Raw genomic sequence first — 14394 nt, forward strand, 5'->3', positions numbered from 1 at the left:
ACAACAGGGCTGAGTGAATCCGGTGGTGAAAAGCACTTGGTTGCAGTAGGAATGTGAAGCCTTGGCGTGTGTTGATGGAAACCCTGCCATTAGGCCCGGGCCCAGAAAGGTTTAGTCACAGAGTGTAAACAATGGGCCTCCCAAAGGAGGACACCCACTTCCTGCATGGGATAGTGAGGTAGAAACCTGCTACACACACACACACCGGCAAAATGAGGTCGTTGTTATTACCAATACATGTAATTACATGTAATTGCTTCGCTACCATGGCCTATTTATTGCCTTACCTCCTCACGCCATTTGCACACACTGTATATAGACTTGTTCTATTGTGTTATCGACTGTACGTTTGTTTTACTCCATGTGTAACTCTGTGTTATTGTTTGTGTCGCACTGCTTTGCTTTATCTTGGCCAGGTCACAGTCGTAAATGAGAACTTGTTCTCAACTAGCCTACCTGATTAAATGAAGGTGAAAAAAATACACAAATAAAAGTATAATCATTATCACCATAATCAGCTGTGTACACACACACACACACACACACACACACACACACACACACACACACACACACACACACACACACACACACACACACACACACGCACACACGCACACGCACACGCACACACAAATAACAAATATGGTGACATAAGAGACATTGTCTCCGTCTGTAACTTTGTTTGGGTCCATGTAACCTAATGTAGCAGGGTTCTACCTCCCCCTCTGAAGGTGGGGCCCTCTCTGATAGCATCCACATTATTTATTTAGATGTGACCTGATAGAAACTGAATTATATACCACACGTAACCCCAAATAATGACATGTATCTTTTATACTTGCTTTGCTGCTGTCAGCCCAACTACCAACCATCCACATTCGATATCCTGTTTACAATCCAAGATGGAGGTCAATCCAAGATGGCGGTCAATTCAAGGCATGATAAAGGGAATCTCAGTTAAGTTACTGTACCTTATTTGGCACAAGAGCTACAGTAACACTATTGTAACGTTACATTAACCCTACGGTAACGCTACATTAACCCTACAGTAACGTTACATTAACCCTACGGTAACGTTACATTAACCCTACAGTAACGTTACATTAACCCTACAGTAACGTTCCATTAACCCTACAGTAACGTTACATTAACCCTACAGTAACGTTCCATTAACCCTACAGTAACATTACATTAACCCTACAGTACCTACAGTAACATTACATTAACCCTACAGTAACATTACATTAACCCTACGGTAACGTTACATTAACCCTACAGTAACGTTACATTAACCCTACAGTAACGTTACATTAACCCTACAGTAACATTACATTAACCCTACAGTAACATTACATTAACCCTACAGTAACGTTACATTAACCCTACAGTACCTACAGTAACATTACATTAACCCTACGTTATCTCTAGAATAACACTACAACATTCACATCCCAGCCCATCTTACAAGGAGGCTGTTGAATAATTCAGCTGTTGGTACTTGTGAAGGGACTGGGTTATGTTCAGGGACCCCTATGATCTATAATTCAATATAACATGAAAGTGCATAAGATATCAGGCCAGGGCATAATGGGACCAATCCATTTCCTATATTATTCATCTCTTTAGGATTGTCTTTCACCACAAACGGTGTACATTTTGAAGTCTATTTCTTTTTCATGGGTGTTTTTGTATTGTTTTCTAATTAAACAAGCCAGATGGGTACATTGAAGGATATAATCCTATTGATCTAAATATTATGTCAATAGTATGACTGAATGTAGTTACATAGTAAATATTACACTTTTTTGGGGGGGTGGGGGGGGGGGATGTTTTAAGTCAGTTATTGTGACATTGTTGTTCTGATAAATTTGCTATATAGCTGCTCTCCAAAGTACTTGTCATTTCACAACAGTTTTAGGAAAATATTGTACTGTTCTGTAGCTCAGTTGATAGAGCATGGTAGTTGGTTTGATTCCAGGGACCACCCATTCTTGTACCCTTTGGATAAAAGCGTCTGCTAAATGGTATACAGATATATATATATGTTCTGTACTGCACAGCAGTAGCATGGTGAAAAGCTTGGCTCTTATAGCGGTCAGATCTTTCTTCCTTTGGAAACCTAAACTTAGGAAGCACACTGCTGTGCCTCTTGAAATATGACCGTAACAAAACTTTTAACAGCTGGGTTTAAATGGACCATTTGGGATCCATAAAAAACCCTGTATCCAGCTATTGTTTGCCACAACATTTCAACCAACTCTCCCCGGCTAGAACGTTACCTCAACAACCACTTTGAGCATAAACACTTCCAAAAGATGCAGCATCCTCAGGGCCACATCCACATATCTCAAATCAAATTTAAAAAAACGCACCCCCCCCCCCCCCCCCCCACCTTTGTATCCTTTCCCAAATCAAATAGGCCTGACTCAAATAATAAAAAATAAAAAAATCTCTGACAATAGCCACTAACAAGGGCACAGTTAGAGCAGCACTAAAGCAGGTGCTGAGATCCTCCACACCTTGCAGGTGGCAGCCGGAAGAAAAGGCTCAGCGCTCCCTGCTTTCTTCTGTTGGAGGCTGTGAAGTGAAGACTGATGGTGTCAGAGCTCTTTACTCTCCACCGAGGGAGTCCATTATAGAGGGTCGGTCGGTCGGTCGGTCGGTCGGTCTCACTCACTCACTCACTGTGTGTGTCCTTAAAAAAGGGAACACTGTGAGTCACCGAATAAGATCCTGAAGATGTCCATCCTAGAGTGAACAGACGGAGACAGTAGAAACACATCACACATCACATGCAGTACATTGCGCACCTAAAGATTTGCACATTGCTGGTGTAAGTGGCAGCGATTGCCATTCACTACCATAGAAGTAAGGGAAATGTCCATCTTAATGCAGAATTCTGTAGCGTCAGTGGTATCGATGCAATGTAAAGCTAAAAGCTCCAATGTTAAAAGTGCAGTTTAAACCATATTGTAGGTGATATGCCTCATTTATTGTCCATACAGATTGTAAGGACCCCCCCATCTCAGTGACAAAAAAAAAACCAATCGGGCTGGTCCAACCCGAGGTGTCATAAAAAATAAATAAAAAATACTGTAAAAAAATTACATTTCCACCCCCCTCCACATAAAAATGTACTCAAAATACTGTTTACGACCTCAAAAAAAAAAAAAATTGTAGTGACCCTGTTTATAAACGTAGATCGACTTTTCCACTTCAGCTTTTTGTGGTACAGTTGATGCCACTCGGGGCTAAAGACCAAAAGACAGAGAAGGTTGAGGGTTCGCCGACAACCACGGACGAGCTCCCTGCACGTTTTATCAGAGCCGGATGCAGACAAATCATCAGCCAGGGAGAGAATCACATTTTCAACATTTTGATGCTCTATTTATAATTATATAAATTACAAATTATATTATATATAATTTACAACAATTTTTCCACCAACAGGTTTCTGTGCCAATTAGCAAAGAACACCGGCTTCAGGCACTTCAATACAATAAAATAGACCATGTAAATCTCGACAAATAGAACAACACATCCCTACCTACCTTGTATTCCTACCCAGTATAGAAGGCTTGGCTTGACAATCTCTGAATGTCATTCAACTTTTTGGGGGGTGTTTTGTAGATGTCTCTTTCCATTCATCAAATGTCTGCATCACAGTTTGGATGTTGGAATTATATTTTGGAAGAACGTGTGCAGGTAGCCTACAAGGGACCTTTTTTAAGTAGCCTTACCAGATCAGTTAAGAACAAATTCTTATTTAAAATGACGGTCTACCCTGGCCAAACCCAAACCCGGATGACGCTGAGGCCAATTGTGCGCCGCACTATGGGACTCCCAATAACGTCCGGTTGTGATACAGCCCAGGTAGAGAGCCGGGTCTGTAGTGACGTCTCTAGCGCTGAGATGCAGTGCCTTAAACCGCTGCGCCACCCGGGACCCACAAAACCTAAAGGATTTAGGGAGAAGGGGAGGGGTTCACCAACACATCTGTTATAATCTAGAGGATTTAGGGATAAGGGGGCGAGGGATGAAGTCAGGGAGGGAGACTGTTATTCAGAAAATAAAGTAATTAAAGAGAGATCTGTCTGTGTCCTCACCTGGTGTCCACAGTGGCTGCCGAGTACTGCATACTGAAAAACATGCACACACACACACACACACGCACACGCACACGCAGACACAGACGACACAGACACAGACACACACACAGACACACACACACACACACACACACGGACACACACACACACTGTATGAACACTAACAAATACATCTTAGTTACATAAATAGAAATAATGGAGTGTCCTTACTGGTCCTATTGCCCATTCTTTGAAGATGGAAGGAGCCCACAGTCCCACACAGTTATACACCAGAGCCTGCTTAGTGCTTAGTGCAAAACACAAGCAATCCATCGATGGGATTAATAGACAACTGTGTAGATGTGGGTTGTAGGGTATCTAAGTTTTATTTTTTAAATTAAAGAACCTGCTTTGTTTTTTGTGAAGACATCACCCTTACCTGAACAACACCCTCACCTGAGAAATAGAAATCAAAGGGAGAGAAACTGGGAATGAAATAACTGCAGTAAATTAAATTGAAAAGCATTCCCTTATTACAATGTGGGTGGCTCTTAAAAGAGCCTTTGGTTGTGCATAGTGCAGTCTATGGCAGAAGATGTTGCCAGGGAAGAGCACCCTCCTCGAAGAAGTAGGAGGTAAAGGTTTTCTGCACACGAATGATCTTCCGTGCTGCCTCATTGGCCCCCATCCCAACATCCTGCAGAACAGCATGACTCTCCTCATTGGCCCCCATCCCAACATCCTGCAGAACAGCAGGACTCTCCTCATTGGCCCCCATCCCAACATCCTGCAGAACAGCAGGACTCTCCTCATTGGCCCCCATCCCAACATCCTGCAGAACAGCAGGACTCTCCTCATTGGCCCCCATCCCAACATCCTGCAGAACAGCAGGACTCTCCTCATTGGCCCCCATCCCAACATCCTGCAGAACAGCATGACTCTCCTCATTGGCCCCCATCCCAACATCCTGCAGAACAGCAGGACTCTCCTCATTGGCCCCCATCCCAACATCCTGCAGAACAGCAGGACTCTCCTCATTGGCCCCCATCCCAACATCCTGCAGAACAGCAGGACGCTCCTCATTGGCCCCCATCCCAACATCCTGCAGAACAGCATGACTCTCCTCATTGGCCCCCATCCCAACATCCTGCAGAACAGCAGGACTCTCCTCATTGGCCCCCATCCCAACATCCTGCAGAACAGCAGGACTCTCCTCATTGGCCCCCATCCCAACATCCTGCAGAACAGCAGGACTCTCCTCTGGCACACAGCAGAAGTTATGAAGGAAAGACACAGGTAGCCTTCAGACTTCTACGTAAGCAGGGTGGACCCCGATGACTCCCGCCTTCAGACTTCTACGTAAGCAGGGTGGACCCCGATGACTCCCGCCTTCAGACTTCTACGTAAGCAGGGTGGACCCCGATGACTCCCGCCTTCAGACTTCTACGTAAGCAGGGTGGACCCCGATGACTCCCTCCTTCAGACTTCTACGTAAGCAGGGTGGACCCCGATGATTCGCCGGTGCTTCTGCCACTGGGACACAACAATGCCAGAGGTGCACTCGGCGGTTAGGCTGGCTCGGCAGACGCGTTAGTTGAAGACCCTGTTCCTCCAGGGGAAATTGTATTTCTCACATGCGCCGAATGCAACAGGTCTACACCTTACTGTGAAATGTTTACTTACAAGCCCTTTAACCAACAATGCAGTTCAAGAAATAGAGTTAAGAAAATATTTACTAAATAAACTAAAGTAAAAAACAAAATATATATAAAAAGAAAGAAAATGACATAACAATAACGATGCTATATACAGGGTATTACGGTACAGAGTCAATGTGGAGGCTATATACAGGGTATTACGGTACAGAGTCAATGTGGAGGCTATATACAGGGTATTACGGTACAGAGTCAATGTGGAGGCTATATACAGGGTATTACGGTACAGAGTCAATGTGGAGGCTATATACAGGGTATTACGGTACAGAGTCAATGTGGAGGCTATATACAGGGGGTACCGGTACAGAGTCAGTGTGGAGGCTATATACAGGGTATTACGGTACAGAGTCAATGTGGAGGCTATATACAGGGTGTTACGGTACAGAGTCAATGTGGAGGCTATATACAGGGTATTACGGTACAGAGTCAATGTGGAGGCTATATACAGGGTATTACGGTACAGAGTCAATGTGGAGGCTATATACAGGGGATACCGGTACAGAGTCAATGTGGAGGCTATATACAGGGTATTACGGTACAGAGTCAATGTGGAGGCTATATACAGGGTGTTACGGTACAGAGTCAATGTTGAGGCTATATACAGGGTGTTACGGTACAGAGTCAATGTGGAGGCTATATACAGGGTATTACGGTGCAGAGTCAATGTTGAGGCTATATACAGGGTATTACGGTACAGAGTCAATGTGGAGGCTATATACAGGGTATTACGGTACAGAGTCAATGTGGAGGCTATATACAGGGTATTACGGTACAGAGTCAATGTGGAGGCTATATACAGGGTATTACGGTACAGAGTCAATGTGGAGGCTATATACAGGGTATTACGGTACAGAGTCAATGTGGAGGCTATATACAGGGTATTACGGTACAGAGTCAATGTGGAGGCTATATACAGGGGGTACCGGTACAGAGTCAATGTGGAGGCTATATACAGGGTGTTACGGTACAGAGTCAATGTGGAGGCTATATACAGGGTGTTACGGTACAGAGTCAATGTGGAGGCTATATACAGGGTATTACGGTACAGAGTCAATGTGGAGGCTATATACAGGGTATTACGGTACAGAGTCAATGTGGAGGCTATATACAGGGTATTACGGTACAGAGTCAATGTGGAGGCTATATACAGGGGGTACCGGTACAGAGTCAGTGTGGAGGCTATATACAGGGGGTACCGGTACAGAGTCAATGTGGAGGCTATATACAGGGTATTACGGTACAGAGTCAATGTGGAGGCTATATACAGGGGGTACCGGTACAGAGTCAATGTGGAGGCTATATACAGGGTATTACGGTACAGAGTCAATGTGGAGGCTATATACAGGGTGTTACGGTACAGAGTCAATGTGGAGGCTATATACAGGGTATTACGGTACAGAGTCAATGTGGAGGCTATATACAGGGTATTACGGTACAGAGTCAATGTGGAGGCTATATACAGGGGATACCGGTACAGAGTCAATGTGGAGGCTATATACAGGGTATTACGGTACAGAGTCAATGTGGAGGCTATATACAGGGTATTACGGTACAGAGTCAATGTGGAGGCTATATACAGGGTATTACGGTACAGAGTCAATGTGGAGGCTATATACAGGGTGTTACGGTACAGAGTCAATGTGGAGGCTATATACAGGGTATTACGGTACAGAGTCAATGTGGAGGCTATATACAGGGTATTACGGTACAGAGTCAATGTGGAGGCTATATACAGGGTATTACGGTACAGAGTCAATGTGGAGGCTATATACAGGGGATACCGGTACAGAGTCAATGTGGAGGCTATATACAGGGGGTACCGGTACAGAGTCAATGTGGAGGCTATATACAGGGGGTACCGGTGCAGAGTCAATGTGGAGGCTATATACAGGGGGTACCGGTACAGAGTCAATGTGGAGGCTATATACAGGGGATACCGGTACAGAGTCAATGTGGAGGCTATATACAGGGGATACCGGTACAGAGTCAATGTGGAGGCTATATACAGGGGGTACCGGTACAGAGTCAATGTGGAGGCTATATACAGGGGGGTACCGGTACAGAGTCAATGTGGAGGCTATATACAGGGGATACCGGTACAGAGTCAGTGTGGAGGCTATATACAGGGGGGTACCGGTACAGAGTCAATGTGGAGGCTATATACAGGGGGGTACCGGTACAGAGTCAATGTAGAGGCTATATACAGGGGTACCGGTACCGAGTCAATGTGGAGGCTATATACAGGGTATTACGGTACAGAGTCAATGTGGAGGCTATATACAGGGGGTACCGAGTCAATGTGGAGGCTATATATAGGGGATACCGGTACAGAGTCAATGTGGAGGCTATATACAGGGGATACCGGTACAGAGTCAATGTGGAGGCTATATACAGGGGTACCGGTACCGAGTAAATGTGCAGGTGTACAGGTTAGTCTCTTTGCTACCTTTCAGCTATTCCTATTGGTTCATAATGATGGACTCTCTGCTACCTTTCAGCTATTCCTATTGGTTCATAATGATGGACTCTCTGCTACCTTTCAGCTATTCCTATTGGTTCATAATGATGGACTCTCTGCTACCTTTCAGCTATTCCTATTGGTTCATAATGATGGACTCTGCTACCTTTCAGCTATTCCTATTGGTTCATAATGATAGACTCTCTGCTACCTTTCAGCTATTCCTATTGGTTCATAATGATGGACTCTCTGCTACCTTTCAGCTATTCCTATTGGTTCATAATGATGGACTCTCTGCTACCTTTCAGCTATTCTTATTGGTTCTTGTTAAAAAAAATTGGTGCAGCTTTGAATGTTTCTTTTATGTGTGGTATGATCGCCTGTTAGCCTATTGCAGATCCGTACAAAACGATCCACCTACCACTATTGTCACTATGAATGGTGGATAGAGGGCAGGATAGACAGTTAGACATGTAGACTATATTGACCTGTGGCATAGTAAGTTAGCGCGCGGAAAAGGTAAATATCAAAACCCCTTGACATAGGAGAGGCGCATGCAAGCAGACGAAGACATTAGTCTAGGATGGAAGAAATTATTTAGTCAAACCTGACAAAAATATGTCAAGGGAAAAAATGCACTACCCTCCCCTGTGCCCAATAAAAAAGAACATAACCCTGCCCAAATGACAAAAAAGGTAACAACAAAAAAGGTACAATTTAAAAATAACCCTCATTATTTAGGACCCCCCCCCCCAGTAAAATTTCTAACTGGCCCTTAGAACAAGTTATTTACTTAGCTAGTGTGCTGACACCATTAATACCAATACTACAATGCCTGTTCTTCCCCTCGTCTTTTCTACCCCTTCTCAAAGACAAAGTTGGCAGTCGTTGGCATGACTACGGCTGGAGTTCAGAAATTCAGAGAGGGACTCTTCCTTTGTAAAATGTTTTTTTGGGGGGGGGGATAAAGGATTTGGGAAGAGTGTTGAAGGAGAGCAGATTGAGAGCCGTACCTCCATGCGCCCTGTTAAAACAGATGGTGGATATGAGAGAGAGAGAGACAGAAAGCGAGATTGTGCGTGTCACAGGAGGTTGGTGGCACCTTTAATTGGGGAGGATGAGCTCGTGGTAATGGCTGGCGCGGAATAAATGGAATGGTATCAAATACATCAAACACATTGGTTTCCACGTGTTTGATGCCATTTAATTTGCTCCATTCAAGCCATTATTATGAGCCGGACTCCCCTCAGCAGCCTCCACTGGTGCATGTGTGTGTGTGGGAGGCCACCATAAGGTTATTAAGAGATTTGGGGTGAAGCCTTGGCACAGAGAACAAAGTGAAGATGGACAGACAGACAGACAGCAGACAAGGGAGCCACCGTTATATGTCTGTGTCCACCATTTCGTCCCATTTCGTCCCTGATAGTGATACAGTTTTTAAAACAAAATCATTTACGTGTTCTGTGATTGACACTATAGACTAGTATCACTATCAATTCTGTTATCAGTTCAGTGAGGGAACACATTATGCAATTGTGACCTGGAATGTGTTCAAGAAGCCACGCAATTGAAAATGTTTTGCAACACAAAACGAAAATGCGCATTTCCTATTGGTCAAGTCCATATAGTCACTCCCTGATTCTGTCCCTTTTCTGCCATTTCGTGCACAAATTAACACGACCCGGGTTGAATGATTATAGGACAACATGGATACATACATTTGTCATATCTGCAGGCAACCCGAGATTAGGGAGTGTGTTGCCCTTTAAATTAGGCAGTATTTTGCTGTCTGTTAACTGTAAATCAAACTGCGCAATAGGGAAACCAAAACTTGAGTTGAGACATTCATTCTGAGTGGTTAATTAAGGACAGGGCTAAACCAGAAACACAAACAGGCTTAGCACTTTATTTGAACCCGTGATGTTCGGAGCCGTCTCTCACGGTTTTAACCCATCCTCAACCCCATCTCAACCTTAGCTAACAGGCACTAATGTTTCCCCTAATAGACGGTTCTCACGGTTTTAACCCATCCTCAACCCCATCTCAACCTTAGCTAACAGGCACTAAATGTTTCCCCTAATAGACGGATCTCACGGTTTTAACCCATCCTCAACCCCATCTCAACCTTAGCTAACAGGCACTAATGTTTCCCCTAATAGACGGTTCTCACGGTTTTAACCCATCCTCAAGCCCATCTCAACCTTAGCTAACAGGCACTAATGTTTCCCCTAATAGACAGTTCTCACGGTTTTAACCCATCCTCAACCCCATCTCAACCTTAGCTAACAGGCACTAATGTTTCCCCTAATAGACGGTTCTCACGGTTTTAACCCATCCTCAACCCCATCTCAACCTTAGCTAACAGGCACTAATGTTTCCCCTAATAGACGGTTCTCACGGTTTTAACCCATCCTCAAGCCCATCTCAACCTTAGCTAACAGGCACTAATGTTTCCCCTAATAGACAGTTCTCACGGTTTTAACCCATCCTCAACCCCATCTCAACCTTAGCTAACAGGCACTAATGTTTCCCCTAATAGACGGTTCTCACGGTTTTAACCCATCCTCAACCCCATCTCAACCTTAGCTAACAGGCACTAATGTTTCCCCTAATAGACGGTTCTCACGGTTTTAACCCATCCTCAACCCCATCTCAACCTTAGCTAACAGGCACTAATGTTTCCCCTAATAGACGGTTCTCACGGTTTTAACCCATCCTTAAGCCCATCTCAACCTTAGCTAACAGGCACTAATGTTTCCCCTAATAGACGGTTCTCACGGTTTTAACCCATCCTCAACCCCATCTCAACCTTAGCTAACAGGCACTAATGTTTCCCCTAATAGACGGTTCTCACGGTTTTAACCCATCCTCAACCCCATCTCAATCACCTGAGCTAACAGGCACTAATGTTTCCCCTAATAGACGGTTGGAAAATTGCCGTGGAAATCAAATGCCGAGCCATGCCATTACCGTCACCATTCCATTATGTTAGAAATATTGATAAACCATTAGACATTATTAATCACGTGATCATAAAAAAAACAACAACACAAAACTAGGGCACAGTGAGGGCCCATTTCTATTTATTTATTTTCCATTTTGAACCGGAAAAATCGACAGGCGGGTATTTGAAGCAAAGACCAATTAAATCCACCGTACAATATCCTGTGCCAGGAAATGACAGTCCAGTTTCTTACTAGAGAACAGGGTGTACCAGTCTGGGCAGTGCTGAGGAGGGGGAGGAGGTAGAGTGGGGTGGCGGCTGGATGTCCTTACACGCACCCTTACACACTCTCTCACACACCGGAATAACCACGGGCCTAACACACACCGGCAAAAAAAAACCAGTTTCTGCTGCACACCGCATGCATATAAACAGACAGGCAGACAGGAAGGAGACACACGCACATGGATGGACAGACAGATGCAAGCACCCACATAACACACACACACACACACACACACACACACACACACACACACACACACACACACACACACACACACACACACACACACACACACACACACACACACACACACACACACACACACACACACACACCGGTCCTAGTGTGCATCAAGGGAGCCAGTAGCAGACATGAGGGCAGGGCTGGTGGTGGGGCTGGTGGTGGGACAGAGAGGGTACGAGAGTGGGGGGAGGCTGGGGTTTACAGGGGTGGGACAGAGAGGGTACGAGGGTGGGGGAGGCTGGTGTTTACAGGGGTGGGACAGAGAGGGTACGAGGGTGGGGAAGGGCAGGGGTTTACAGGGGTGGGACAGAGAGGGTACGAGGGTGGGGGGAGGCTGGGGTTTACAGGGGTGGGACAGAGAGGTTACGAGGGTGGGGGGAGGCTGGGGTTTACAGGGGTGGGACAGAGAGGGTACGAGGGTGGGGTGGGGGGGCTGGGGTTTACAGGGGTGGTGGGACAGAGAAGGTACGAGGGTGGGGGGAGGCTGGGGTTTACAGGGGTGGGACAGAGAGGGTACGAGAGGGGGGAGGCTGGTGTTTACAGGGGTGGTGGGACAGAGAGGGTACGAGAGTGGGGGGAGGCTGGGGTTTACAGGGGTGGGACAGAGAGGGTACGAGGGTGGGGGAGGCTGGTGTTTACAGGGGTGGGACAGAGAGGGTACGAGGGTGGGGGGAGGCTGGGGTTTACAGGGGTGGGACAGAGAGGGTACGAGGGTGGGGGGGGGTTGGTGTTTACAGGGGTGGGACAGAGAGGGTACGAGGGTGGGGGAGGCTGGGGTTTACAGGGGCGGGACAGAGAGGGTACGAGGGTGGGGGGAGAATGGGGTTTACAGGGGTGGGACAGAGAGGTTACGAGGGTGGGGGGAGGCTGGGGTTTACAGGGGTGGGACAGAGAGGGTACGAGGGTGGGGGGGGCTGGGGTTTACAGGGGTGGTGGAACAGAGAGGGTACGAGGGTGGGAGAGGCTGGTGTTTACAGGGGTGGTGGGACAGAGAGGGTACGAGGGTGGGGGGGGCTGGGGTTTACAGGGGTGGGACAGAGAGGGTACAAGGGTGGGGGGAGGTTGGGGTTTAGAGGGGTGGTGGGACAGAGAGGGTACGAGGGTGGGGGAAGGCTGGTGTTTACAGGGGTGGTGGGACAGAGAGGGTATGAGAGTGGGGGGAGGCTGGGGTTTACAGGGGTGGTGGAACAGAGAGGGTACGAGAGTGGGGGGAGGCTGGGGTTTACAGGGGTGGGACAGAGAGGGTATGAGAGGGGTGCGGTGGGGGAATTGAGGTCAGCCAGGGAGGGGACCAGGACTGTACATTTGAAATACATTAAAGTAAACAAGAGGTCAAAAATAGAATCTGTGGGTTTTTGAAGACATCACTTGGTAAACTTTAAGATTTCCTTGAATTCAAGGCTTTTGGGATACAGTAAACAAACGGAGTCCATTCTTTCAGTGAATGTAAAATACTGTATTCATGTCTAACCCATAATCACGACTGTTACTCTGTGGTTAGCATGACATCTGTAATCATTGTGTGATTTACAGTATAGGCCGTTCATACTCACTGGTATGGTATAACGACATGTATCTCTGCTTCTAGATAGATCAGATACAATACTCTATGTCATTATATAGTATATTCAGTTATATACTGTATGCAGTTATATATAGTATTAAGTTATATATAGTATTTTCAGTTATATATTATATTCAGTTATATACTGTATTCAGTTATATGTAGTATATTCAGTTATATACTGTATTCAGTTATATGTAGTATATTCAGTTATATACTGTATTCAGTTATATAGTATTAAGTTATATATATAGTATTTTCAGTTATATAGTATATTCAGTTAAATATAGTATATTCAGTTCCATATATACTGCATTCAGGTATATATATATATATATTATTGGGACCATTTTGATGTCTAGAAATGGCATCTTGCATATTGGGATAGTTTGAGACAACTGCAGAGATTTCAGGTCTTTGTGATCAATATGGCTAAATATTTCCACTGAGAAAGTTTTTCGTGTCTTTTCAACCCAAAAAAAAGATTTTCAATGTCTTTTAAACATATTTTCAGCATCTTCTTAACATCTTTTCAAAGTCCTTTCAACATTTTGTGCTCATAGGAGTGGACCTGAAACAGAGGTTACCTCTCATTTAATCTAAGTGGTGGTGAAAATACCTTTTAGCAGTATTTTCGAAAAAAAAAAAGTCTGCAGTTGTGCAGACAGTCACATCCTTCGTGAAAATTACTTGACACATGTGCTCACTTTAAGTTTCGCTCAGCCCCATAAGGCCATAACTTAGCAAAGGCTATAAACTGAAAGCTATCAAGCTATCGATCGTGTACCAAAACACTGCAGGAGACCGAGAGAGAGGTGCTTCGACCTCCATAAATGGACATCACTGTGGGGGAAAGTTCTTGGAGCGTTCCCATGCCTGGTACACATCTGGTGGTTCAGCCACAGCACACATGTTGGGCCCCAGACCTCCCTTCCACTCCACACCTCCCTTCTACTCTACACCTCCCTTCCACTCCACACCTCCCTTCCACTCCACACCTCCCTTCCACTCCACACCTCCCTTCTTTCCCTCCACACCTCCCTTCCACTCCACACCTCCCTTCCACTCCACACTTCCCTTCCACTCCACACCT

General features: G+C 45.4%; 1 protein-coding gene across 1 annotated transcript in view; it reads right to left on the minus strand.

Annotated features, from left to right (window-relative positions):
* Nucleotides 1–11834: 11834 nt before the first annotated feature.
* Nucleotides 11835–14394, minus strand: part of LOC116373910 (extensin-like) — a 34537-nt gene continuing 31977 nt past the window's right edge. Inside the window, exons 2-4 of the mRNA XM_031822213.1 lie at nt 12713–12952; nt 12473–12604; nt 11835–12221 (exon numbers count right to left, since the gene is read on the minus strand). Coding sequence (XP_031678073.1) covers nt 11835–12221; nt 12473–12604; nt 12713–12952 — 759 coding nt within the window. The remainder of the gene's footprint in view (nt 12222–12472; nt 12605–12712; nt 12953–14394) is intronic.

Source organism: Oncorhynchus kisutch, linkage group LG4 (genome assembly GCF_002021735.2).
Source record: "Oncorhynchus kisutch isolate 150728-3 linkage group LG4, Okis_V2, whole genome shotgun sequence".
Classification (NCBI taxonomy): Eukaryota; Metazoa; Chordata; class Actinopteri; order Salmoniformes; family Salmonidae; genus Oncorhynchus; species Oncorhynchus kisutch.